General features: G+C 45.4%; 2 protein-coding genes across 2 annotated transcripts in view; one reads left to right on the top strand and one right to left on the bottom strand.

Annotated features, from left to right (window-relative positions):
- Positions 1 to 9,149: 9,149 nt before the first annotated feature.
- On the top strand, positions 9,150 to 17,094 carry LOC136947254 (estrogen receptor beta-1-like). Its single transcript, XM_067241195.1, has 9 exons — positions 9,150 to 9,647; positions 9,945 to 10,111; positions 10,918 to 11,034; positions 12,182 to 12,484; positions 14,247 to 14,385; positions 14,627 to 14,760; positions 15,081 to 15,264; positions 15,575 to 15,835; positions 16,528 to 17,094. The coding sequence occupies exons 1-9, from the start codon at positions 9,238 to 9,240 to the stop codon at positions 16,565 to 16,567; spliced, it is 1,755 nt and encodes a 584-aa protein (XP_067097296.1). The 5' UTR covers positions 9,150 to 9,237; the 3' UTR covers positions 16,568 to 17,094.
- A 1,815-nt stretch (positions 17,095 to 18,909) lies between these two features.
- LOC136947652 (nesprin-2-like) overlaps positions 18,910 to 27,037 on the bottom strand; it is an 81,528-nt gene continuing 73,400 nt past the window's right edge. The window contains 17 exon segments of the mRNA XM_067241779.1: positions 18,910 to 20,584; positions 20,846 to 20,973; positions 21,237 to 21,431; positions 21,641 to 21,769; positions 22,114 to 22,317; positions 22,442 to 22,644; positions 22,755 to 22,881; positions 23,342 to 23,484; positions 24,353 to 24,629; positions 25,072 to 25,167; positions 25,169 to 25,207; positions 25,209 to 25,265; positions 25,578 to 25,715; positions 26,086 to 26,271; positions 26,452 to 26,559; positions 26,561 to 26,603; positions 26,950 to 27,018. Of these exon segments, the coding sequence (XP_067097880.1) occupies positions 20,374 to 20,584; positions 20,846 to 20,973; positions 21,237 to 21,431; positions 21,641 to 21,769; positions 22,114 to 22,317; positions 22,442 to 22,644; positions 22,755 to 22,881; positions 23,342 to 23,484; positions 24,353 to 24,629; positions 25,072 to 25,167; positions 25,169 to 25,207; positions 25,209 to 25,265; positions 25,578 to 25,715; positions 26,086 to 26,271; positions 26,452 to 26,559; positions 26,561 to 26,603; positions 26,950 to 27,018 (2,353 nt within the window). The 3' untranslated portion in view covers positions 18,910 to 20,373.

Below are 27,037 nucleotides of genomic sequence, written 5' to 3'. Positions count from 1 at the left end.
GGGCTCCATGTAACCTGCATTGCTTTGTTTGCACGTCTGAGTCTCATCGCAAATCGAGACCTTGTCCTTTTGCAAGCCTTACCTAGATACGCTGGATATATAAACAGCTTGGCCCCTGAAATCAAATAATGTGTTCTCAAACTTGTTTTAATCCAATTTACATGCCAAACTCAGACCCATTTGGAAGGCACATGCCAGGTCGACAAAGTAACAAAAACAACTTCCTTCTCTCACTTCTACAAAGTTGTCCGCACGTGACTCATGCCCTCTTTCGTGCCCCCGAAGGTCGGCTCGAACTGCTGACCCCGGCATGATCGTGCCAGCCTGGGGTCAAGCAGTTTTAATTCCTGGTTTAATGGGCTCTTTACCACACCAGGGTATGGGGCACAGCCGCGTGGCTGGCTTCACTGGGAAGGGATGTGATGGGGGCATAAACTCTTGTGTTCCTCTTAATGATGGGTCACTCTGTCGTGGGATAGCAGGGACTTCTTCTTTCTCTTCACCAGCTGTTTCCGCCCTGAGGGCATACATGCATACACTTTTTTCAGTTCAAATCCTGCATTTGAGACAAGCCAATAAAGTATAATGGATTTGGGGCGTGTCTAAGGCCACTCGGATACATATTCTACGTGGGAGCCCCACATATTAGTGTCCCACATGGAGTACATGTTTACATATATATAAAGAGAGAGAGAGGGAGAGGGGAGAGAGAGAGAAACAGAGAGAGAGAGAGAGAGAGAGAGAGAGAGAGAGAGAGAGAGAGAGAGAGAGAGAGAGAGAGAGAGAGAGAGAGAGAGAGGGGATATCTGTATTGATCTGATAAACACATGAGAAACATAATCCCCCAAAAAATAAAACTGAAATGTGTAGATAACTGTGTAAAATTTTCCAGAAGTGCCCTAAGGATGCTGCTCTTTATTTTCTTATCTTCACCATGTCACATTAATTTAACAGACGTTTCTCTTACCTGTCCCAAAAAGCTGACTTACCCAGGAGCTGAAATGTGTTTATGATTATACAACAAAAGCTATAATCAGTCTTAGACAGATATAGAATAGAAGGTAAGACCAAGTAAAAGTTGCATCAAGCCATTTTCTTTAGATCATAGATCAGCTCACGTGTAGTGCTATCTGTGTGAATTTACCCAGATTTGAAAGGCTAATGCATCTATTACCAAGTAACACTTAGATCACATGCCTCGCTACCTTGGTCGCCATTACCAAAATGGGCCTTGAAGAGACGAAGAGCAAGGACGCAATTCTGAAATAATGTTCCCAGTAGGGGCATACAACCAGGACATGGTGAAGTGCTTTCTGTCCCCCTCCTCCTCCTTCGGTTACAACACAGAGTGCCTGGAAGAGAGGCCTGTTTTCTCACTGGGGTGCTTTCAAGGAAGGAACCTGTGATTCAAGGAGCAGGGAGAAGGAAGCATGTGCTGCCCTGTTCCATAATGACCACTGGGATGGCCAGGCACGTAACGGATCTACAGGGGGGGACAGCCAGGGGCGGATTGAATGATACAATGGTCACACACACAGGTGCCAGCACACACACACGCTTGTGAGTTGCTGTGATGATGTGATGTGTGTGTATGCGCACGTGTGTTTGTGTGTGTGTGTGGAAAGGGGGAAAATTACACTACTAGCCTTTCACTCCACTCAATGTTCGTCAGAAGTGTTCTGCACCAGTTTTATAGTTGGAAGTCTTTAAAGTCTAAGATAAGATAAGATATACCTTTTTTCGTCCCACAATGGGGAAATTCGGGCAAGTGGACAAAAGAATACATACGATTTACAAAGTAAGTATGAGATATTATAAAAAAGATATAAAAAAGATAACACCAGTTGCATATGGAGACCAAATATAAATAAACTGCAAATGTTTACTCCTCGACAGGTCTGCAAACGCCTTTGTAAACCGAGATTTGTTAAGACGTTTGTTAACCGATACCGTAGGTCGAGGTTTAAAAAACAAATCGTTTTAACAAATCCTATTCTGGACCAATAGGAACAGCGTATTGGTCCATTATTACACTGGTATATAAGAAATATAAATATTGCATAGTAGTTTGCCCTTTAAGTGTGTCCATTAGTTATTTACAGTGGTTGAGTCCTGTGTGTGTTTGTGTGTGTAGAGCAGTGCTGGTTGTACAGTCTCACAGCAGCAGGAAGGACCTGCGGTACCGCTCCTTCACGCACCTAGGGTGAAGGAGCCAGTCGCCGAAGGAGCTGCTCAGTGCAGAGACAGTGTCCTGCATAGGGTGGGATTCACTGTCCATCACTGATGAGAGCTTTGCTACCATCCTCCTCTCTCCCACCACCTGCACTGTGTCCAAGGGGCATCCTAGGACAGTGCTGGCCTTGACATACTGCTGTTCCAGCAGACCACTCCATGGTAAATGGCTGATGCCACCACCGTGTCGAAGAAGGTCTTGAGGAGCGCCCCCTGCACTTCAAACGACCTCAGTCTCCTGAGCAGGTACAGTCTGCTCTGGCCCTTCTTGTAGGCTACAGTGCCATGGTGTTGTCAGTCCATAACGTACAGTTAGGTCCATAAATATTTGGACATTGACACAATTGGAGTGGCCAAGTGTATGTTATTCCCTCATGGGAGTTCGTTATTTCATTGACAAGGAGCAGATAAAAGGTCTAGAGTTCATTTCAGGTATGATATTTGTGTTGGAATCTGTTGCTGTCAACTCTCAATATGAAGTCCAAAGAGCTGTCACCATCAGTGAAGCAAGCCATCGTTAGGCTGAAAAATCAAAACAAACCTATCAGAGAGATAGCAAAAACATTAGGTGTGGCCAAATCAACTGTTTGGTACATTCTTAAAAAGAAAGAACGCACTGGTGAGCTCAGCAACACCAAAAGACCCGGAAGACCACGGAAAACAACTGTGGTGGATGACAGAAGAATTCTTTCCCTGGTGAAGAAAAACCCCTTCACAACAGTTGGCCAGATCAAGAACACTCTCCAGGAGGTAGGTGTATCTGTGTCAAAGTCAACAATTAAGAGAAGACTTCACCAGAGTAAATACAGAGGGTTCACCACAAGATGTAAACCATTGGTGAGTCTCAAAAACAGGAAGACCAGATTAGAGTTTGCCAAAAAACATCTAAAAGAGCCTGTACAGTTCTGGAACAACATCCTATGGACAGATGAGACCAAGATCAACTTGTACCAGAATGATGGGAAGAGAAGAGTATGGAGAAGGGAAGGAACTGCTCATGATCCAAAGCATACCACCTCATCAGTGAAGCATGGTGGAGGTAGTGTTATGGCGTGGGCAATGCATGTATGGCTGCCAATGGAACTGGTTCCCTTGTATTTATCGATGATGTGACTGCTGACAAAAGCAGTAGGATGAATTCTGAAGTGTTTCGGGCAATATTATCTGCTCAGATTCAGCCAAATGCTTCAGAACTCATAGGACGGCGCTTCACAGTGCAGATGGACAATGACCCGAAGCATACTGCTTTATGACTAATTTATGTTAGTTTGTCCAATTATTTTTGGTCCCTTAAAAAGGGGGGGGGGGCACATATAAAATGTGTTGTAATTCCTACACCGTTCACCTGATTTGGATGTAAATACCCTGAAATTAAAGCTGAAAGTCTGCACTTAAAGCACATCTTGATTGTTTCATTTCAAATCCATTGTGGTGGTATACAGAGCCAAAATGATGATGTCCAAATATTTATGGACCTAACTGTATATCTGAAATATTGAGGAAGTCTGGGAATTAATGTGCATATGACAATAAACTTTAACTTGCAACCTGTTGAGTACAGAGAGCAGAAGTCCATTCTGCATTGGGTTCAGGATGGCAGATTTGTCGGGACCATGGAAGGGACATGACTGCGGATGCATTCTAAAATCACATTAACGTGTTGATTGCTGTTTCCGACTTTATTGGCTAGGTGGGAATTATCTGCATAATTTCGCCCTCACTGATCAGTTGTTATGAAAGACTTATTTGCAAAACATGAAACATTTCGCCAAGTCCATTTGGTGTAAGAGAGAAAGACCAGAGAGATAGAGATAAAGAGTGCGGGAAAGCGGGTGTGGTTAGTCAGTGACGTCGTAAACTGTCTACGAGGATATTTTCCATTCACTTACTGGTGCGCAGAGAAAAAAGGATAGGGAAAAAACTGAACCTGGCCAATACAGGCTATCAGACGGATCAGGCAGCAATCAAACTCTCATACCAGTTCAGGATTCTGTCATTATTACGGCCGGGTCCAAACTGCATTGCTGCATTGGCAAAACAAAGAAACTTCTCCTGGCAACATATGAGTAATGATCGTTTTCAAATTGATGGAACTTTCCTCGCTCTGTCTGCAGTCTATTTAGCCTCCATCACCCAGCAGAGGTAAGTTAAAGCCTTCAAAGTAGGAATTATCCTATTCATCAAGTCGTTTTCCTAAGCATACTACATGTATAGCTCATGTGACCTTACATGAACCCAGTATCGAAAGAATTAGAAGAGGAATTTCTCTCCCGTTTTTTCTCCCTCTTTCAGTTAGTAAATGAATTAATATCAGGGGCACTTGTTGCTTCTCTTCAAATTGACTTGTAAGATTTACGATGAACGTGCACTGTAAAATATAAATGTGTATTCGTACAACTTAATACAACTGTAACCATTGTCCATTTTATAAGGCCTGAAACTATTGTTGCTGTAGGTGCGCTTGTGCTTATTAATTGACGTACTATGTTGTTTGGAGGACATATGGTGATGGGGACATGATGATTTCAGAAGTAGGCCTGCCCAATAATAGCACGTATCTTAAAATGATGATAATTTGTTATTCAGGGCGTGTTGCGTAAAAACTCATCATAACTCGTTTGAGATAGCCTTTAGCCTAACCCTTATTGATAATTAATAAAGTTACTTATTAGTCAACTCTTAATACATCATCTCCCGATGATGTAGGTCTAGTTGTGTGTGGCTGGGTCAAAAGACATATCACCTGGAGTTAAGATGGAAACGAGTTGTCCTCTCTCTATTATTCTGGCAAGTACAAATACAATGCATATTTATGTTTCAAATAAAGGGCAGTTTTTTCTTAAAGCCCATGAAAGAGGATCCAGAAGGATAAACTCTTCTGGATAAAATTTCACTCCAGCAGTGAAAGCAACATGAAACTGTTAAAGTCATTGTATTTTAAACAGAGATTTGGTAAATTTTGAAATAATTCCTTTTTAATCTCGGACAGGTTTTTATTATTACTGTTCATTCAGTCTTGTTTCAAAATAACAATAATATTTTCTTAACTGATGATTTTGGCAATCATGTTATTGTAAAGTGAGGATCATAAGTCATTCACTACAACATGTATGATCATCTGATATTTGTAGACCCGCGGCTTTATTTCGCTAGGGCTCTTCACCTGTCCTTTAATATTTTTCATGCAACTTCAGGTGGGTTTGCAAGTATGCATAACGTCCACAAAGTTTGACGCATGAAAGGAGCAGGTTATGGGAATGTTAGTGTCGTGTTTGAGGTTCTATGTGTCAAGAATACAAACCTATACCAATGTTAAGAAGGGAAGATTGAGGAAGGAAGGCATTTTGTGATTAAGTCATTGTAATTATGTTGAACACATTTTCTTTTGGGCACAAGCAAAGACAAGTAGTATCTACATCTTTCCTTTTCAACTAAAATTCGCCTGTCCAGGCCTGTTTATTTAGTGAAATCTCGATTGGCATGAGAATGATGCACCTTCATGCAATGATTCCAGCCATTTGATGAAAACAGTCCCACCAATTTACGGGTAAATAATGCCTGCAAAAAAATAATTTTGACAGCACCACTTGTCAATTGCGTTGTACCCCATTGCCTCTGTGTTTCCAAAATATAGCCCCTAATGTTTGTCAATGTGTGTTGGAAGACCCACACCCAAGTGACAACATTGTACAAGAACAGGCACCTTTTTTCACAGTTTCTTGCCAATAAACAATCAATCTCCTTCTTCCACTTCCACATTCCCTCTCCCCCTGTGTAAACCAGGGCATGGTTTCCCTCACTGGTGCCAAAACAGACCGGTTTCTGCCTTCTCCTTTTCCGCCTGAACTCAGGGAGGCAGTGAGACACGAAGATGGAAAAGAGCCGCGTCCTTGGGCCTTTGTTTGGAAGGTGCCTTCTGGCTAGCAGCCGGTGACTGCTCTCTTATGACTTGGTGAAGGTTTAGTTAGATAGGAAGGCAATGGGCCAAGGTTTGGAGATGATGCTGTGGGTATCTGGTGGGACAGCTGTGCGTCTGTGCGTACGTGGTCGATTTTTCTGGTCTGCTGCTAATGACCCCATACCTCAGGTCCACTTGTAACAAGGCCTGACACCGTAGTGAATGTCCAACAACATCTCCAGAAGTTTTCTAGGTGAAGGTTTAGGGAGTCAGTCGGAACAGGGAATGTATCTTTACCCTGCAGGATGGGAGGGGAGTTCTCTCTCACGGTGATCAGCCAGCTGCTTTCAGAACAGACAGATTTGAAGGGAGGCAGATTTTAAAGCAAGGTCAAAGCTTCAAAGGAAACACACAAGACTCCCCCATCATCTGTTTTTAGCTTTAGAAAATAATGAAGGATGTTGAAAGTCCTAAGCATTGTATCTTATGGCTCAGATAGTTTTACGAGAGATGCCAAGGTCAGATCCAATAACTTCAAGTAAGAGTCTAAATGAACCCATAAATACTAAATCAAGTGTTCTTGACAAAAACATGCACTGGAAAAACTATCCTGATTTAAAAGTTGTTTGCAAAACTATTATCTCTTATCACAGTCACTCAACACAAACCCCATATTGTTAAATGTAAATGTTTATGACACAGAAGTTCTCAATGTTCAAGAAAGATGGCTAGACTACACACTAAGCGATGTAACCACCTGTTTACCACCTGTGAGACAACACCAGTTTCACTCTGACCAGGGCTGGCTATCCCCACTCCTCAGGTTTGCTGTGAAAGAAGGTGTGCCAGAATGGGTAAGCCAAGACTTGTCAAATTGGGTCCCAACACTCCCCCTCCAACCCTTATCTTTAGATAGTTTTTGGACTTTATTAGTCCCCTCCCCTCCATAATCTTTTAAGGTGGTGACTCATGTCCGTTTTTTTCTCCACTACTGAAGTAAAAAGAATAATCAGGACATTACAGGACATTTACATTCGATCCATTTAGCAGATGTGATTCGCTGTTAGCACTGTGGTGTGTAATAACAATATGTTAGTGTTATGATACTTACTTTTTCCCCAGCTCGTGCATCGCTGATACATCAGAACCTTGTACTGTGTCTAAACACAAGAGGGTAGTAGGTAAATGGTGAACGTGTTGGCTATTTTCAGGCAGACCACTGGCTGGTCCTCACAGTAATAATTAACTTAGCCTCTGTACTGTTTTTCTGTACTATTACGCGGGCTATACAATACCAGACCTTTACAAACCTCCACAGACTCTGAGCATTGCAGATTCAAGATAGGATTTACGGTAGCTTTGAGTTGTGCAGCGGCACGCCGAAGCAACGGTGACAGTTTTAGTTGTGCTTTGCTCTCGATGCTTGTCCCATTATGCTTACATGTTAGCTATGTTGCTACGCTGTCATACCATGTAGCTTCTTTAAATATTACTACTGTGTAGTTAACTGCATTGTTTTATAGGGCAAAATAGAACACACTGGTACCACTGCCTCCATAGTTATGACTTGGTAGGCACTTCCACAGAATACTATTGTACATTTCCTCCATATCCATTAAAATATTAAGCATTCCGCCAAGCTTTATTTTTGGCACAGCTGTGACACTAATTTGGGACCGCTACCACATCAGAGGAGGAGCCGTGGATAATATAGTATACCACTGCAGCAGCAAGTTTGGACATCATTAAATGTTTTATGTTTAGATTTATTTTTCCCAAATAAGACCCTCCACAGACGAAAAGCGTTGACGTAATTTGCCAAACCTGCTAGGATCATAGTGATGGATGGGATTTATGAAGCGCAGATGTTTCAGAGCTTCTGCTCAGCAGCCCATCAGTACACAACACACATTTTTGAGCGTAGCCATCCTGGGCAGACAGCAAGTAAGCTGTAGTGAGTACACAACATGAAACTTGTGGAGTTTTACGGACGTGTCCCATGAGGTGGGCGTGTTCCAAACGTTTGTGCTCCATACTGATAGGCCACTGTGCAGGAGTGAATCATTTGAGCTCAGATTGGACGCACCCGCACAGTCGGTAAAAAGATGTCAAACGGAGAGTGAAGCACAAGGCTTTACACTTAAACCACAACTTAATAAGATGTGCTTGTGTATTGCAGCAGTGTTGTACAGAAACTACACCTGATTCAGAAGCTGGCTGGCCAACGAAGTCCTCGGTGGGAGAGATTTAGGATGATGCCTGGAACCCATAACTTTGACTGATGCAATCAATTGGATAGCAGCCTTTCAAATACTCTTATATGATATACTAGGTAATAACAAAATATTTATTTTCAGTCAGATTATTCCTGTCACACCCTGTATATGTCAGACGGAGTAATTTGTGTAAACTAATGGCATAAGTCACCCATTTTATAGTAAGTGTAACAAAACAAAGTTTGGGAAAGGTAATGGTGTTTGAATAGAGAAAAAGTCCCTGCAATTCATGCCCGAATCAATGAATGGTGATGTATAAATCAATACATTCAGTTCTGTCTCTGACAAGTTTGGTATGCGTCTTCATGAGATTATTTACACAATCATTTTCTATCTATATCCCACAGTTGTATTCCTGTGTAACATCAGTGAAGCTGTTGTTGTGTCTGGTGATGATGTCAGAGTCTGGGGTCAACATTGAGTGCAACTTTGAGTACACACTGGGATTCGTCACTAAAATGAAATACTGGACCAGTTTTACGAATGGCAGTCCTACAAATTGTCCATCTCATTAGTCATTTTCTTGATCCACATCCACTGATGTCATTCCACAAACTGGGCTTGCCTCTAGGACAGAGCCACAATCTATACTGACGACTGTTTTTATCTGTACCTACAGCTCCCACAGCCAGCAACAAGACTAGACACAGGTCTAAGATCAATGCACCCTCTCACAAAAGCCTGACTTGAACTCTGCTTAATTAGTGGAAAAAGTACAAAACTGACTTCAAACCAGTCGCTAGTTTCTTCAACTCTGGCCATACTCTTGGTCCTTCAGTCATGTGTATAATGTGATTAAGACCTCTTGGCTAATTTTGCCCTGCAGTCGCAATGGCTGTGTGTCCCCCAGACCGAGACACGCCCCTTCTGCAACTACAGGAAGTGAACCCCAGTAGGATGGGCAGTCGAGTCCGCTCCCCCATCTTTAGCTCATCCCCTCCGGCCCTGTCCATCGAAGCTGGCCGTCCCATCTGCATCCCCTCCCCTTATGCCGATATCAGCCACGAGTTCCCCTCCCTGCCTTTCTATAGCTCCACCCTGCTGGGCTACACCACCCCTGTGCTCCCTGACTGCCCTTCTGTTCGCCAGTCTCTCAGCCCCTCCCTGTTCTGGCCCAGCCACAGTCGTGTAGGGCCGCCGCTGGCTCTGCACCGGCCACAGTCCTGCACCGAGCACACCCAGCCCAGCCACAGCCAGTGGTCAGAGCTGTCGCCTCAAGATCACACCTTGTCTGAGAGCAGGTAGGAAACAGTGCCCCCGTTATCTAAACAGCTCCACCAACACACGAACAAAAAGCATCACGACGCAATACACAAATGACACGAATAATGTCGACGTCGACAAAGCGTTTTTAACTTTGACGTCCTGATTTACTATATCATTAAAAGTATCCAAAGTCAAAAGTGGAATGATCATGTACAGTTCACATGAGCTGCGTTAGGAGATCCTCCTCACTGTCTGTAGTTGTTGTGCTTACTACAATGGTACTATTCCACTCCTGGGGATAACTGTATCCTGTGTGTGTGTGTGTGAGCCAGTAAGACCGTGAGGAGGCACACACAGGACATGGGCGACTCGGTCACTTCCCTGCGAGGTAAATCCAACCTGCACTACTGTGCTGTGTGTCAGGACTACGCTTCAGGCTACCACTACGGGGTGTGGTCCTGTGAGGGCTGCAAAGCCTTCTTCAAGAGGAGCATCCAAGGTAAGGTGCTCACACAAATGCACACAACGTGCACATACGCAGTCTCGTGCATGCATATACACACTATAGTCTCGATACTTGTCACAGTAAGACTGGTATATTCAGCTGATTGTGCCCTGTTGTGTTAGTAAAAGTCTAAGTATGTCGTTAAGGGCCCCCGATGTTGTCATTGATTTGGCTCTGCCAACATGAAATATAGTTCTGCCCCTGGACTGGGACTGGGCTGTTTCCAAGCAACACAAACACTTTTTTCTGCCCACCAGCGACTAACGGTCCTTAATGTAAGCGGAGGGATACATGCTTCGTGAAAAGTCCCTGTGCTGTTTTTGCTAAATACGGCACTCATGGAATACCTGACTCAAAAAAAAATACTTCGCCAGCACAAACTGTTGTATAATGATTCTTTAATGAATCTATTGAATCTCTAATGAAGACACCTTCCCATTCTAGTCAAGCAATCCATTAACTTCCCTTTTATTGTGTTGGCACACTTCCATGTTGTCTGTAGAACTTGAACTTTGTCTTTGCCACTCCCTTCTAAGAGTAATACTGTAGATGTAAATAGTAGCAGTCCAATATTTTGACAACATGTATTTGATTGCTTAACTGGATTATCTGTCCCAGAGTTAAAAATGCTATCAGTAAGTATGATGTCATATAGTATATCAGACCTAATTCTTTCTTATCTTTCTAATATCTTGAATCTACCACTCCCTCCACTCCCTCTTCACCCACTCCATCAATCTTCTCTCTCTTTTCTGTTTTCACCTTTAACCTCTGTCCGTCTATCTATCCACCCATCTTAGGACACAATGACTACATTTGCCCGGCCACCAACCAATGCACTATCGATAAGAATCGTCGCAAGAGCTGCCAGGCCTGCCGTCTTCGCAAGTGCTATGAAGTCGGCATGACGAAGTGTGGTGAGTCCCCCTTCCTCTCCCTTCCTCTCCCTTCCTCTCCTCTTCCTCCCCTCTCAGATCTTCTCTTCTTTGCTGATACGGCTGGCTAGGTCACAATACCCATTAAGTGGGAATATCTAGATAGAAACTATGGAAATGAATATGATTACATTTTACATTTACATTTAGCAGACACTCTTATCCAGAGAGACTTACTGTAAGTACAGGGACATTCCCCCTCGAGGCAAGTAAGGTGAAGTGCCTTGCCCAAGGACACAACGTCATTTGGGACAGCCGGGAATCAAACCGGCAACATTCTGATTACTAGCCCCGATTCCCTAACAGCTCAGCCACCTGACTCCCCGAATAGCATGCTATACTGATATTCTAATAATCTTTCCCCAGTTGTAATGTTAGTTTGATCATGATCGTTAGGGGGTCATGCATATGTGCAACTGTAGTTCAGCCAGTAGTTTCCTCTTCTCACATCATGTTCCAGGTGCATGTCTGAGATCTCAATCAAGTAGACCCTCTCATCTTTTTGTGCCTGGCTAAAATTCAAATGGCGTTGCCATGGAGATCTAATTGATAAACTTGTCATTTCATTATTTGCTGGCATTCCTTTTCAAGGTTCATTTGGACTGCTTTGCACAAAAATATTTTTTTCTAATCTTTGTATAATTACATACACTCATAAGGTTCTTAACAATTATTTAGATGTACAATAGAGAACATTTAATAGGACCAAGCAATTCATTTTAGGAAAACTTCTGACAAAATGTAATAAGCCATGTTTTACATGAATGTAAGCCAAGTGCATATACATGTGGGGGAACTGGTATATGTACCCATAACTATAATACATAATGGACTTTTATAGTCACTTGTCAAGGGGCATTTGAACCTGTGACCTCTCAGATTGCAGTCAAACACTCTAACCACAGAGCTAAACCTAGTGAGCTCTTCCCTCGACCAGTGTGACTTCACACCAATTATAGCTGTATAACTGGTAAACGTAGACAAATGAAGAGGTTAGCATGTGATGAGAAGCCACGCTATAAGCCTGGCAAGAACACAATTCTTACTGGAACATCAAATTAGTGTGATTTTAGATTAGATTTTTCATATTATGTCATTGGAAGTGTGAGTAAAGCAGTCTCATGTTCAGGTATGAGGCGAGACCGTGGCAGCTACAGAGGAGCCCAACCAAGGAGGGTGGTGCGCTTCTCCTCACGGGGCGGGGCCAACGGATCTAGGATGGGCTTACATGAGGTGGGTGAGACCGAGCTCCACCGCTCCACACTCACACCTGAGCAGCTGATTGGGCTGATCATGGAGGCGGAGCCACCCGAGATTTACCTACTGAGAGATATGAATAAGCCCCTGACGGAGGCCAGTGTGATGATGTCACTCACCAACCTAGCCGACAAGGAGCTGGTCCATATGATCAGCTGGGCCAAGAAGATCCCAGGTCAGTGTTGGTCAGGCCAGTGTGTGTGTCTGTGTGTGTGTGTGTGTATATGTGTGTGCTTGTGTATGTGCTTGTGCATATTATTCGCATCAATCGATTTCTTCTTCTAAATATGCATGAAACATTTCCCAGACACAGATGAAGTATTTTCCCTGTCTAGTAAGCATCATTATGACCATGCGTAATCATCTCCGGTGAACCAAATGACCATCACCGCCTGGGTGTTAAAAATGTGCTCAGTCCAGCAAGTTTTTTCTATTTTTATGCACAGCTGTGGACCTAGAACAAGCCAATGACCACAAACAAAGTTAAGCCTGCCATGATGCAACAAGGAAAGTATTGGATACAACTGACCTTGTGGAATTGCTCAGTTTAAGGGCTTGTTGAAATTACTGTTAGTTTCTTATTTGCAAATGTCTAGTCTCTAGTATGCCACTGCAGGACAAAGTATGATACTAAAAACAATTCAGAATTCAGTTTAACTACCACCGAGCCCCTGCTAAATGGCTGCGTTAATTACTCCACAACATTTCCAAATGTTTTCACTCTTCAATCCACCAACTGAATCAATTCAACCCAACATCAACTCAATTGATCAAACCAACTCTGATGCCTTGAGGACAGAGCTACCAAACGGTGCTACATGGTCTTTTTATGTCAGGAGACATTAGTGTTCAACTGAACAGTTCTGTATAAACTTGCTGCCAAACTGCAAGACTCAGACACATTGTCTGTGTTTAATTAAGCATATTGGAAGTTTGTGACCCATAGCCAGAGGTGTTCTGGGGGGTAAAGAAGAAAATGTGTCAAAATGATCCACTTTCTCCACACATTTAAGATTTGCTTTTTTACAAAGGGGTTCATAGTCACTTAAGCACTTTAATGATGGTATTACTGTAAGACAAAATAGTTAGTTTTAGGGACAAATACATTTATGCTCTTAGCATTGATATTTCTTCATTGATATTTACACTTAGTCATTTAGCAGACGCTCTTATCCAGAGCGACTTACATCAAGTAAAGGGACATTCTCCCCGAGGCAAGTATGGTGAAGTGCCTTGCCCAAGGACACAACTTCATTTTGCACGGCCGGGAATCGAACCAACACCCTTCTGATTAATAGCCCGACTCCCTAACCGCTCAGCCATCTGACCCCCATGGATATGTATTAACAGCACATCAGAATTGTGACAAGCTATGTCACAAATGAGTCTGACTCTCCAACATTAGTCAGCAATTATCCCCATAAACTATTATTCCATTACAGCGGTTACCATTGTAAAGCTCTCTCTTGGAAGTCGCTTTGGATAAAAGCGTCTGCTAAATGAATAAATGTAAATGTAAATTACAGCCCTTCAACACTTTTAAGCTGGGCAAAGCTGAACTCAGTAGCATTGACTTGGTCAATGCATCCATGCTTAGTCCTGGAACTAATTGTTAAGAATGTTTTGAGAAACACAAGAGACAGCTCGAAATTAAACATAATTTTTCTGCCTTTTACAGTAAGCAGTTCGATACATGTTAAACTGTACCTAGTCAGGGAGCCCCTACTTCCTGTTGTTTTCCCTTCATCTGGTGACTTTAGACGCTAAAGACACAACAAAGAGAACCTGACTTTACTCACTACATATGTCAATATTTGTCTTAATCACCATCAACTCTACCCTCTGTGCTCTTGAAGTATACTTTACACTGACAGTGCAAAGGAACTATGAGGAAAGGCTAGGTTTAATAGACAGAGCGCCATGTGTCTGTTCTCCAGGGTTTGTGGAGCTGGGTCTGTTTGACCAGGTGCACCTGCTGGAGTGTTGCTGGCTGGAGGTGCTGATGCTGGGCCTCATGTGGAGGTCTGTGGACCACCCTGGGAAGCTCATCTTCTCCCGCGACCTCATACTGAGCAGGTACCTTCTCACACCCACACCAGGGTTGGACAAGACTGTTTCAGTTCATAAATACATCGATCACACGTCTTTATCAATGACCAATCGAATGTATAAGCTTGTTCTATGCATCCTCCAGATCCTTCAGTAATACCTGCATGACAAACTGGGATGTTAAGTGTTGACATGGCCTTGGGTGCTTATATTTGGTGCTTGTCTGTGTGTGTGTGTGTGTATGTGTGTGTGTGTTTTCTCTGGGCAGAGAGGAAGGGAGCTGTGTTCAGGGCTTCGTGGAGATCTTTGACATGCTGCTGGCTGCCACCTCCAGGTTCCGAGAGCTCCAGTTGCAGAAGGAGGAGTACGTCTGCCTCAAGGCCATGATCCTTCTCAACTCCAGTAAGTTCATGTGTGTTCCTTCTGGGTTCCCCAGTGTGTGTGTGTGTATAATTGTTTGTAGGATTTATTATTCAGACCAAAAAAAAGCATGAAAAAAAAAAAAACTTGCAAATGCACATGTTTAATATCACATTTTAGCGTTTGATATTTGTCTTATCCTTATCTGTTTGGGGCATCCGTCGAAGGTTGGCTTCGGGTTAAGATCCCTTTTTTTAAGAAGTTCCAGTGTGTACCGGTTTCGTATTTAGCGGATGGGTAATGTTTGGTTTAAATGGAGACTCAGGTGTGTGTGTGTTGTGTACTTGTGTGTGTGCTGGCAGACATGTGCCTCAGCTCTTCTGACGGGGGGGACGAGCTCAACAGCCGTGCCAAGCTCTTGTGCTTGCTGGACTCTGTGACAGACTCTCTGGTGTGGGCTATCGCCAGAAGGGGGATCAATTTCCAGCAGCAGTCCACCCGCCTGGCCCACCTGCTCATGCTGCTGTCACACATCCGCCATGTCAGGTACGACACGGGCTACCAGTGTCGAGACCCAGCGTGCACTGCACTCCCGCGATTCAATATCACTCTTTGAACACCGTGAAAAGGACCCCACGACTAAACCACTAAAAGTGAAACCACACGATCCTATTCCGCTGATGGCTATGTTTTGGTTGGTCGGTTTTTCTTCTGCTGCGGGCAATGCTATGCTATGGTGGCATGGCTATTGTTTTGAACGTATCCGATGAAACGGGCAAACTTGTTTTCACGACTCCCTCCGTGTTCCCATTCTCCCTTTTCGACTCAACGTTTCTACTGAACTCTGTCCCCGCAGTAACAAAGGCATGGACCACCTCCACAGCATGAAGATGAAGAACGTGGTGCCACTGTACGACCTGCTCCTGGAGATGCTGGATGCCCACATCATGCACAGCTCCCGGCTGCCCCACTACGTCCCCCAGCCGGGCCCCTGCCCCCGAGCGGGCTTACCCCCACAGCTTCACAACCCCGGCAGCTGTGCTACCCAGACTCTGACCTCCAGCAGCAGCAGTGATGACCCCCAGGAACCACAGGATTCCGAGCGAAAGATAGACAGGTTTCGTTTACATGTTTTTTTTTTTATTATCGGCAAATGCCTATAAAGACTGGGGAAACTTTTATCCGACCCACATTTTTTTCTCACACATACTATCTTTAGAGGATAGAAAGAGCATGCCATTTAAGAGGTTTGCGGATTGACATGTTGCTTTTGTGTCTTGACATATTTTCCCTTAAAAAGTCATTTATCCACTTAATCCTCACTGGATTATGTGTGTTTGCATAGTAAACCAATGTCATAAACAGTGTTACCAAGTTGTAAACAGTGTTGCCAGTTTGGCTTTAGGCTAAGCGCCTGCTGGTGTTTTGTTTCCCATGAAAGAGTAACTTCATAAATCTGGCAGTTTTACAGGATACCAGAGACAGAATGACAAGGCATTTAGTCATTGTTTAGTGCCATGAAAGAGTTGAGATGAAATAAGAAAACAGATGAGAAAGCAAAGGGAATAGAGTGCTGCCTATCTGAGTGTTGACACAGCTTGACTCGGAGGAGATAGATAATGGGAGAGAGAGCTTGAGTTCTAGAAGAATTTGGAGAGTGGGTGGATGTGGGCAAAAAGCTAGATTTTCTTTCGCCATAAATTCAAGTGTATCTGCAACCACAGGGTAGAATGTTATAGTGTTTGGATGACATGATTGCATATTGGTGATAAGCGGTCACACTAAACTTGCTGTCTTTCCTTGTTTTAGCTGGTTCAAGGGGGATCCCTACCACACGGAAGCTGACTGAGGAGCAGAGGAGTTGTACGACGGTGGATTATGTAAAGTCATGCTTGTCAATGACTATCTACTTCTGGATACTTTTAGAATGTGAATTTTAGTTTGGGAACTTTCCAGACAACCGAGTCAAGTCGCAGGAACAATGAGCAAACATGGACTACTTTCAGGCTCTATAAGGGGTTCGAGGTTGCATCCCAATGGCTTCATCTCATCATCTACGCTTGGACCTTGTCCTCACAATTAAATACAACAAAGAATTACTCCTTGTTTCTAAGTCTGTTGTTTGTTATTCGCAGGACAACAAAAGTGTCCTGTGAGAAAAAGGCCCTGACAAGCCATCTTCTTTTTTTTGTCTGTGTTGATTGTAAGCAGAGAAAAAGCTTTTACCCTATTTTCTATATTGTTTGTGCTTGTAAGTGAATATGTAGCTTTGACTGACAATCAACAACAAAAAATTGCACTCCTATCGTATTATAAAAATTGGTACGGTCTTTCATGTGAATGTATTCCAAGGGCAAGATCAAATTAAAGAAAAAAGGTCTGCATTAAAATGTTAAAAATGTATATATATTCCTTTGCCTGTACTATCCTTTTCTTGTCTTTGCCTTTTTAGACAACTACATTTTGCACTAGTAGTTACAGTACCATTTTCTAGCTAAATCTGTTTCTAGGTCTCTGTATTGGTGTAAGAAGAAATATTATCTTCCTCCATAGAAGGTTTTCCTCTGAAACTCACAAGACAAAACACCATCCATGCAAAGCCAGCATTCACATTCTCTCACGTGGTGCAAGTTGTATATTGATGTTGGAAAGTCCTATCTCAAGCAAATATTCAACCCTGGATGAGAAAGAATACCAACACATATTCTTGGTTTTTATGCATTGGCACACTCACATTCTGTAAATGTTGTTTCTGACCGACCTCACAAGATTTGTATTGTTTTAAATCATTTTGAAACACATCCCCCTCCTCCTCCCTAAGGTAAAGTGCAAAGGGGAACCTAGTATACTATTGTCATTAAGAGGTTATGGTGCAAATCTAATTTAATAGACCAAAGCAGTACATTTTCCAATACATGTTGGTTTGAGGGCATAGGAACAAGTGGGTGACAGAAGGCAATAAGTGAATTATCCCCCCATGAAGAGATGGATGTATGTTGACTAGTTTTATACTATTCCAAGAGTGCAATGTATGACCTTTCACAATACTACTTCTATTCAAAGAAGGCATTTTTTGCCCAAATAAACTATAGGTGTATAATTTCCATATCGTCGGGTTCCTTTTTGCAGTGACATACTGTATGACATTATGTGATTTGCTCCCATGTCATGCATATTGCTGCCGGCAAAATAGAGACCCAATTTAAAATCCTTTTCCTATTGTGGTTATGGATTATCTGGAAGCTGAAGTATACATGCACTTCCAATCTCCTGTTTAGAGGCCCTTCCTTTTCACTGATAGATTCCTCACTGTAATTGGACACATCAAGCATGTCTGGGATTGACTAGAAAACTAAAGAGAAGATGAAAAGGTACCTTCTTTTGTCCTTTTTTTCCTTTTCAGTCATATATGAGGACACATTATCCATACTTAAAACACTTTAAAATGGGGAGGAATCCTCAAAAACAAGTTAGGGTTTAGAAAATGTTTCAGAGTTTTGTTGAAAGAAACGCTAAATACCTAACCATTAGAAACAGATATCAATGGAAATAATATGAGCATGAGATGCCATTGAGCATTGGGTTTGAACACTATATTGTCTTTCTTTCTAATGTTGTGTGTGCTTTAAGTGTTGAAGTTCCAACATTGTTCTTTGGATCAATGTTTTGTAGGAATTACTCTTTGAATAATAAAAAACACGTAAAGATTTCCTGTGCCAGAAAGTTATTAAGGTTTCTTCCAGCACTTGTGAGGAAAAAAAATACGCAAAGAAAGGGATTTAAATTAAGAACATTCAAAGGATGTATGACTATTGCTTAAAGTTAATATGATGTATGAGAAAAACCGCCATCATGGATCATGGATGCCACATATTTCGAACTCCTGCAGCATTTCTATTCTTCAGACGAGGTGGGATCCCAGCCCAATCTAAAGTCCCACGGAAGGCGTTTATGATTGACAGGTAGTGGTTGTGGTGCCTGTAGTGGGGCCATTATGCCCAATCTACTCCAATTGCTGCACTTGAGAACAACTTTTTAAAAGGTTTTGAAATACAGAAAAAGGTTTTGATTTGATTCGAATAAGAATGACACGTACGATATTATATTTTCGATAACTGTGATATTGAAGTCTGATGTCAGAAAGCACCAATGTCTTGGATCAATGAAAACAAATGTTTACAACCAGAAAAATATGGACATTGTTTTATTTAGGCCTTGAAATATATATTCTGTTCAAAGGTTTAAGTGTCCTATGCACTAGGAGCGATGGAAATTGATTCTCAGTCAGTTAATAACAACACATTGTTTTGAAAAGATTTGAAACAAGATAACAACACATTGTTTTGAAAAGATTTGAAACGTGTAAATAAAAAATTGCGATTGTATTAGACTGGTCGTATTGTGATTAATATTTATACCAGTGCATGATTGCTACAACATAGTTATCCAGTGTTTAACAGCTGTGTGGTGTTTGGGTCTGTGGGCCAAATTTTGTATGTTAAAGAAAAATACAATTAATTACTTTTTCAACCTGAGACATTTTGGCCCTTGGGTCATCTGCACAATGTTAGTGTCATTCATTATTTCAACACATTATTTCGATACACTGTAAAAACAATGTGTTATGGCTGTATTGTTTTTGAACCCATTTCAGTTGAGGGACCATTGGGTGAGTAACAATAATATGAAAACCACACAAGGGATATTTCCTCCTTCTCTTCCATCAAAAGAGAGAGAGAGGAGTACGAGTAGAGCAATTGACAGCAATAAAAAAAAACCAACAGGGTAAAACAATCCTGTCATGTTTAACTCAGCGAACGGACCATCAGGAGTGTTCATTTTCCTCGTTGAGTATTCACATGTAGGTCTACTCATGAGATATGGAAACGCTCCTGGTTAGATTAGCATGTGAGTCACACAAGTGATTCACTTTTACATTTCAGGGGCTTTCCGTTCACCTGTCACAAATGGACACAATCCACCTGGACGTTATAACGACTGAGATGTTGTTTCTGTATCTGAAGCAGTGTGTAAGACACACTATCTGGCATACCATGTTATGGGATGTTATGGGGCAACTGACCCAACTGCTTTTCCAGGAGGAAGAAACATTTCATACAATTTGGACACGAAGTGTGTATTAACTCGTAAACACTGATTGTATCTAGGCATTTTTGAATGATTTCAATACAATGAAATGGGTAAAACACATTGTAAAGCAAATGCATGGATGGTATGATTGAAATTGGCAGAGGCATCCCTAACACTTGGGAATCATTAGGCAAAAAAAACCTCGTACGTTTGATTAATTCATGTTGCGAGGTTTGGGACGAATTTGAAACCAGCCTGGGGCAGCACAAACACAAAGTACAAATTCAACAGTACCTTTAACAGCACATTTTAGAGAGGTATGGCTTCTTCAAGGGAATAAATACAAGTATAACAATTTAATCTCGAAATATAGACATTAAAAAGGATTGATTTGTTTTTGGACGGTAGCAATCCCTCTTGCTTTGTCGAGGAGAGTTTCGGTATCCGGATGGGTTTGCTTTGGAAGCAGGGCAACTGTGTGTGTGTGTGTGTGGCAACGTGTGTGTATGTGTGTGTTTGTGTGTGTGTGAACGTCTCTATCTGCGGCTCTATCGGCGTGAGAAGTTAGGTGGGTGGCGGCCCGTTGGTGTAGCGCAACATCGGGTAGAAGGAGCGGGCAAAGTTGTTGGCCAGGGTGCAGCTTTGGTCGTTCTCGGTGAAAGGCACCAGGCAGGCCAGGACCAGCAGCAGCAGCAGCAGCACGTGGAGGGGGAAGGCGGCGCGCAGGACCCGGTAGAAGAAGGAGCGCGGTGGCGACGGGTCCCTCTTCTCCTCCCTGCGGACAAGAGAGGGGAGGGGGGGACAGCATTGAGCAGTGCGCTCCTCTCCCTTCGGCGCCTTTTGTCGTAGTCGACAAGACCTCACTCACACACGCGTCCATCGTCAATGGATACCGCAGACGCTCCAGTAGGTACTCCGTTCATTTGAAATGAGTATAACAGGGATAAAAAAAAAAGAAGAAGAAAAAAAGACAACTTGCTAGCAAGTTGGATGTAGCTATCGGGCTAACCGTTTTGCCCTTAGCACAGTACAGTACCTTCTGGTGTCTGTGGAGCTTCTCCTGCTCTGGTCGTCTTCTGGAGAGCCCTCTGCAGAGCCTCTGCCGGCTGCGTCCTGGGCGCCGACCCCCCCCTCAGCACGGGGGAGGCACACACCCTCTGACTCCTGCAGCAGACAGAAATGAGGCAACGTTGGGTCAACATCCTCTCACTCGACGTAGGACGCCGATGGAGCACTCGGTTGAGCTGATACAGCCCAGCAGGATTCGAGATTTCCGGCAAGATTACGTTCGTATGTTGACGGACAAATCGACGTTTTACGGCTCGGGGTGGATTTGAACTCTCGGGATTCCTACGTGACCCGTCGTTCATCAAAGAGCATGGATGGTACGGTGTGTGAAGAGAGGAGGCGCTGGCGCGCGGTCTCACCATGCGCTGCCGCAGCGTGCCCAGGTCCTGGCCCACCTGTCTCAGCAGCAGGCGCAGCTTGTTGGCCGTCACGTGGAGCTTCTCCCTGGCCTCGTCGCTCTCCTCGCCGCCCCCCTCCTCGGGCTGGAGCTCCGCCCACAGGCCCTGCAGGGAGGTCGCCTGGGCCTGGCGACCACGCAGCTCCTCCTGCAGACCCTGCCACCGGGGAGAGGGGGGACGGGGGGACGGGGGGACGCAAGAGACACGTGGAACGGACCTTAGTACCTCCTGACAATGTGAACTCCATGTGCCTACATGACCTCACCGTTCTAGTACTTCAGTACTGGATATCCATGAGTATGGCTGTTTTGGACTCTTTTCATTTCCCCAGACGCAATCAATGCTCGATTATTTCCTTCTCTTACGGTGAGTGTGTTGTGGTGCTCGAGGAAGGCTCTGGGCAGGGTGTCGGGGTGCTGGATGTCCACGGCGTAGCGCCGGCTCTCCGCGTGGGCCAGCCACAGGAGCAGGGAGTGCAGGGTCTGGTGGAACTCCTGTGGGGGTTTGGAGACAAGTGGGAATGTGAGGGGGGAATGTCTCATTGACTGGAACTCAGTGTGAGGTACACGTTCACATATTTCACAGTTTGAGTTGGACCTAATGGAACTCATTTACGGCCATCGATGTGGCGAGTTTCCAACGACTTGAATGTGTATGGATTTTTCCCATCAAGAACGGACTGATGAATCACATCCCGCTTCACGAGTGAGACGTAAAATCAGTGCAGTGGAGGGGTTTCCAGCTGAGGCGTTAAACAGTCATAAGCTGTTCATCCTCTGCGGTGTGTGGTCACGTCTGTTGTCCTGACGGCCGAGTCTCCCGCGAGCGCACGTCTCACCTGAGAGCGCATGAGCGTGTGGCGCAGGCTGCTCTCCCACTCCCCCAGGCGGGCGCAGGCCCGGGTCCAGCCCTGGTTCATGGTGCCCAGGCTTTCCTGCAGCGTCTGGGCATCCCGCCCCTCGTGGGCGCCCCCCTGTCCTCGTGTCCCCAAGTTCAGCGAGAGCATGACAGCCTTGTAGCGGGTGAAGTCCTTCTGCATCTCCTGTGGGTTGGGATTGAGACGAGCGTATGTTACATGTGAGTGTTTTGTATATCATCGTTGAGGAGCGTGTTCCAGCACCCTCCTGAAAATAGTAGTCCAGTCTTTGTTTAGAAACAGCTCCTACCTTGAGCTGTTTGACCCTAGCTTCCAAGTCTTGGATACCAGCCGACGTGTCTGACCGCTTGAGTCGATCCAGTTCAGGGTTGACCCGTCCCAACCAGGAAGTGATGTCACACAGGTCAGAGGTCAGCTGCTGCTGATCCCGAGGGCCTTGCTGCCCTTCGCTCCTGGCTTGAGCCTGGAGAAGCTCCCAGCGCTCGATCACGCCTAGGAGCACACACACACACACACACACAGAGAGTAGAGTCCAAAGTAAAGTCCACATAGTTCACTTGACTGACTGACTCGAGGTGTGTGTGTGGGAAGCCTGCTTCTACCTGACTGTTTGTCTGCCACCGTCAGGCTCGTGAGGCCCTGCTCGTCCGGCTGTTCCTCGTCGTCCAGGATGAGAGAGACACGTTTCACACTGTTCAGGCTGCCGCTGCACTCAGACATGAGACGAGACTGGAACACACGACAAACCCTCTGGTAAAGCGGGGGAAAACACACGCATGCCAACGCACTGCACCGTCGCGGGTCCGTGTTTACACACAGCATGAATTACGTTTTGTATCTCATAGAATTGAATCGAAAGTAGGAACGTTTGACAACAATAATCAAGTGTTTGAAATGTGTGGATTTATGGAAAACATAAAGAGAAGAATGAATTCCTTGAAGGCAAGATTTGTTTTCTTTCTTTGTTGGCGGGGAACGCGGACCATTCACTCGTAATGATGTTCCATTTCTTGAAGCGACGCGAGGGGAATTGCAATTTGGATTGAGGGAACATTCAGGCATGGCATTGGAAGCAGCGTTCCCCGCTGAGTACGACCGACCAGAGCATTGGATACACGTCAACGATCAGTCATCTTGGCGTGCGGCAGTCCTGTCATGGCCCATAGGGGGGGGGGGGGTGTAGACTTACGTAGCCCTGCTTGAAGGGGGTGCTGGTGAGGCCTGGTGAGGAGTCAAGGTCGTCTTCTGCGTCCAGATAGAGAGATTTCCTCTCTTGGTCTCCAGCAGAAGACCAAGCTGCGGACTCTGGGTTGGTCGTGGACCTTCCTGGAACTGATATAAGTGGTAGACACACACACACATGCACGCACACAATCACCCCAAACAAGCAAACACAAAGTGAGAGGACGTCGAAAATCTTCCAGCTGATGTTGAAGGACAACACGCTGGGATGAATAAATATATAAAAGCATCGCCTTGCCAACCAGACAGCAATTTCTCACCGGCTCAACGCTCTTTCAGCATGAGACAGTTCTTTCAAGAAACATTCGTTCAAAACAGCGTAATTAATTTGAGATTAAATCATAACAACAATTCAGGTGCAGACATTGAATTCACTCCCATAAGCGATTCCTTACGATCCCAAATGAGACCCAATCAGAGAAGCAACGGCCCATTATCTCGTGTTATCTCCTGTTTGTGCCGTATATCAGGTGGTAGACAGCAAGGGGAAGGTTGTGGCATAGCAGCGGGGGAGGGTTTTAATTGGATCTGGCAACCCTGAGTTGGTTAGGGTCATCTTATCTGGCAATCCCATGTGAACCCTGTCACAGCCAGTTAGGTGTGGAGCGAGACCAGCTCTCAGATCAGTTGTGTAGACATCCTGCAGAGGGGTTTGTTAATGTAAGTGTCTGTGTGTGCTCGTATTGGTGTGGGTGGATTTGTTTGTGTATGCTGCTGCGGGTGTGTGTACAGTACGTGTGCTGGTGCGGGTGTGTGGGTGGGACAACAGATACACTGGAGAGCAAGGTCACTTGGTTCAAGCAGAGCCGGCTTCATTGCTGACGCACTGGGAGACCGGAGAGTGCATGAGGAGAGGAAAAGTGGGGCGAGGAGGGAGGAGGAGAGTGTGTGTGTGTCAAGCGACAGTGCTTGTCACGCACTTGTGTGCTTGCGTTTTTGGGTCTGTTGGATGTTTTACCTGACAGGGCACTGAAATACGGCCCCTCTCCCTTGCGGTCGTCCTCATCATCCTCATGCGACGAAGACCCTCCCACATCCCCTGTGTGGTCCCACTCCAGAGGGAGAGAGTCCACACTCGCCGGGGTCTCTCGGCCCGAGCGCTCCAGGGGAGGGGCTAACAGGTGAGTGGGCGTGGCTGGGGTGCTTCCCGGACCCCGCCCCAGCCAGGGTCGGCCAACCAGCTCACAGCTCCCCTCCAGGGAGGAGTCAAACAGTTCAGGCTCCTCAATGAGAGTCTGAGGAGAGGAGACGAGAGGAAGGCTTCATTTTTGGTTTTGAATAAACTGCGAGAGGACGGACATAACCAACAGACATAGGTAGCACACTTTTAACCAATCGTTTGTAACTAGGCCATTTTAATTCAGTCAAAACGTTGAGTACGTTAATTTAGCAATCCTTTTCTTTTGCTAAGTGCAAATCAGCAACGCTAACCCAGGCACAGTGTTGCTGATTCACCCTGACAGGTAAGTAAGTAAAACTTAATTATAACGAAACCAATTTCCCCTACAGGTTACAATAAACTAGCTTGTTGTTCATTAAAATAGAAAACTGTGGTTGTTAGGTGGCTCTACCCACTTGAATCTCGTGCACTATTTGTGTGTCGCGTTAGACAGAATTAAACACAAAGAAAACACAATAAAAATCCAAATAAAAGCCTGAGAGTGCTGAGAGACTGACGGGGGGCTGCGTGAGGCGCTGGTGGAAGCGGACCACCCTGCTGAACACCTCCTGGCAGTAGGAGTGCAGCTCCTCCAGCTCGTCCTCGATGAGGGCCCGCGTCCAGCGGGGCGCTCCTCTGGATCAGGCCCTCCCCCGGACACGATCAGGCCGTCGATGCGCTCCGTGTTCAGGGTGATGTCCTTCTGGAAGCTCTGGGGAGGGAGGGGGGGGGGGGGGGGGGGGGGGGTGGGGGGGGATGGGGTGAAGAGGGACAACATAGTGGGAGGGAGGGTGTTTAGAAGGGTCGAAACTCACTGAAAGCGCGGCAGGGGGAGTTATCGGCACGCGCAGCCGTGTTCACAGTGCACGTGCGGTTCCCCGGGGGCGACTGGGTCGGCTTCTAACGACTGCGTGCACATGCTCTTGTCTGGGAGCATGTGCGCGTTTATATCACGCCCCCCCCCCCCCCCCCCCCCCCCCCCCCCCCCCCCCCCAAAGCGTGCGTCCCGGCGCGTCGGGCTTACGTTGAGCTGCCGCATCTTGTGGTGCACGTCGCTCTCGGAGAAGTGCTCCACGTTGGTGAGCTGCAGGTCCAGCTCCGTCAGCCACACCAGCATGCTCTCCCTGGTGCCCTCAAACTCCTCCCTCTGGCCGGTGAAATGCTGCTCCGACGGGGGGAGAAGGGGGGGAGAGAGGGGAAGGAAGGAGGAGGGGAGAGGCGTCGAGGAGTGACGTGCGAGGGTAGGAAGGGGGGGGGGACGGGGGGACAGTGGGGAGGAGGGGAAGAGAGATTGGGGGGGTGAGGGGAGAGGGAGGGTGAGGGAGGGTGAGGTTAGTGGCGCGGAGGCAGAGAGAGAGACCAGAGGTGAAGGAAAGACCACAGAAAGAAAGATAAACATTTCAAGACGGGAAACGATTTGTCTCTGCTTCGCAAAAAGAAAAACTGAAAAGAACGCAAGAAAGCCAGCTTGCACAGGAAGGGCGGGAAAGCTGCGGACAGCTTATGTAACATAACGTTCACATGACACCGACCTTTAGTCTGCGCAAGATGGCCCCCACACTCTCCTAGCCAGCGTGTCCCCAGCGATGGTTGCCTTCGTGGACCATGACTTTGAGCTTGCTGGCCCGGTCAGTGCGGTTCTCTCGGGCCAGACGGCGGTACTGGTTGTTGACCAGCTCCAGCTGAGTCAGGCGCTCATGGACCTGCCTCTGGAAACCCTGAGACACAGTAAGTAGGCCGGAAGGAGAGTCAGCAAGCAGCCTTGTACATTTTGCTGTCGCGTTAACACGGTCCAAATCAAGTACCATGTAGTCAAACATGGTAAAAAAAACAAAAAAAAAACATTGTCATTTGAAACGTGTTTATTTTCAGACACTTCATGACTTTCCAAAACTGACCTCAAACTTCTTGAGCTCCTCCTTGGCGACGGTGTAGAGGACCCCGGAGGACTTGGGGCTGGCGGCCGTCCGCTCCGCCGTCTTCAGCCAGTCGTCGAAGCGCGAGTAGGTCGTCCAGGAACTTACACCACAGCCTCCACGTCTCCTCGATCCTGCACGCCCAGAGGTGACACATCCCGGGGAGGATGAACGTTTAAGTTGCGCGATGAGGAGGAACGTAACCGGGAAGAACCACGCGCATATTGAAACACATTTTGTGTTGATGCATAAAGTCTCATTTCTATTTCTATTGAGTCAAATCCGGTTGGAGTTATTCTTGACAACGGACACACGGCCATATTTGAAACCATATTCAAATTCAGTTGCCCTAAACGAAAGCCACATTAGACACATTAGGTGTTTACACACCAAGAACACACGTTCCCTACACACACTGTCTGTGTGTGTGTGTGTGTGTGTATGAGTGTGCGTATGTATATATATATGTATATATCCAACCTCAAGCGTCTCTCCAGCGACAGGGCACAGATGCTCCTCCAGCGCTGGTCCAGGCTGCGGGTGGGTCTTCTGGACGGAGTCGCTCTCC

This window comes from Osmerus mordax, chromosome 8, assembly GCF_038355195.1.
Source record: "Osmerus mordax isolate fOsmMor3 chromosome 8, fOsmMor3.pri, whole genome shotgun sequence".
Classification (NCBI taxonomy): domain Eukaryota; kingdom Metazoa; phylum Chordata; class Actinopteri; order Osmeriformes; family Osmeridae; genus Osmerus; species Osmerus mordax.
Note: the sequence above shows the minus strand (reverse complement) of the source record. Positions and strands in the feature narration are given on the sequence as shown.

Bases quoted from the DNA above. Each gene is read 5' to 3' on its own strand.
- LOC136947254 (XM_067241195.1), top strand. From the start codon at position 9,238: ATGGCTGTGTGTCCCCCAGACCGAGACACGCCCCTTCTGCAACTACAG. The intron at 9,648-9,944 runs GTAGGAAACAGT...TGTGTGAGCCAG, and splicing joins CACACCTTGTCTGAGAGCAG to TAAGACCGTGAGGAGGCACA. The intron at 15,265-15,574 runs GTACGACACGGG...CTGTCCCCGCAG, and splicing joins TCACACATCCGCCATGTCAG to TAACAAAGGCATGGACCACC.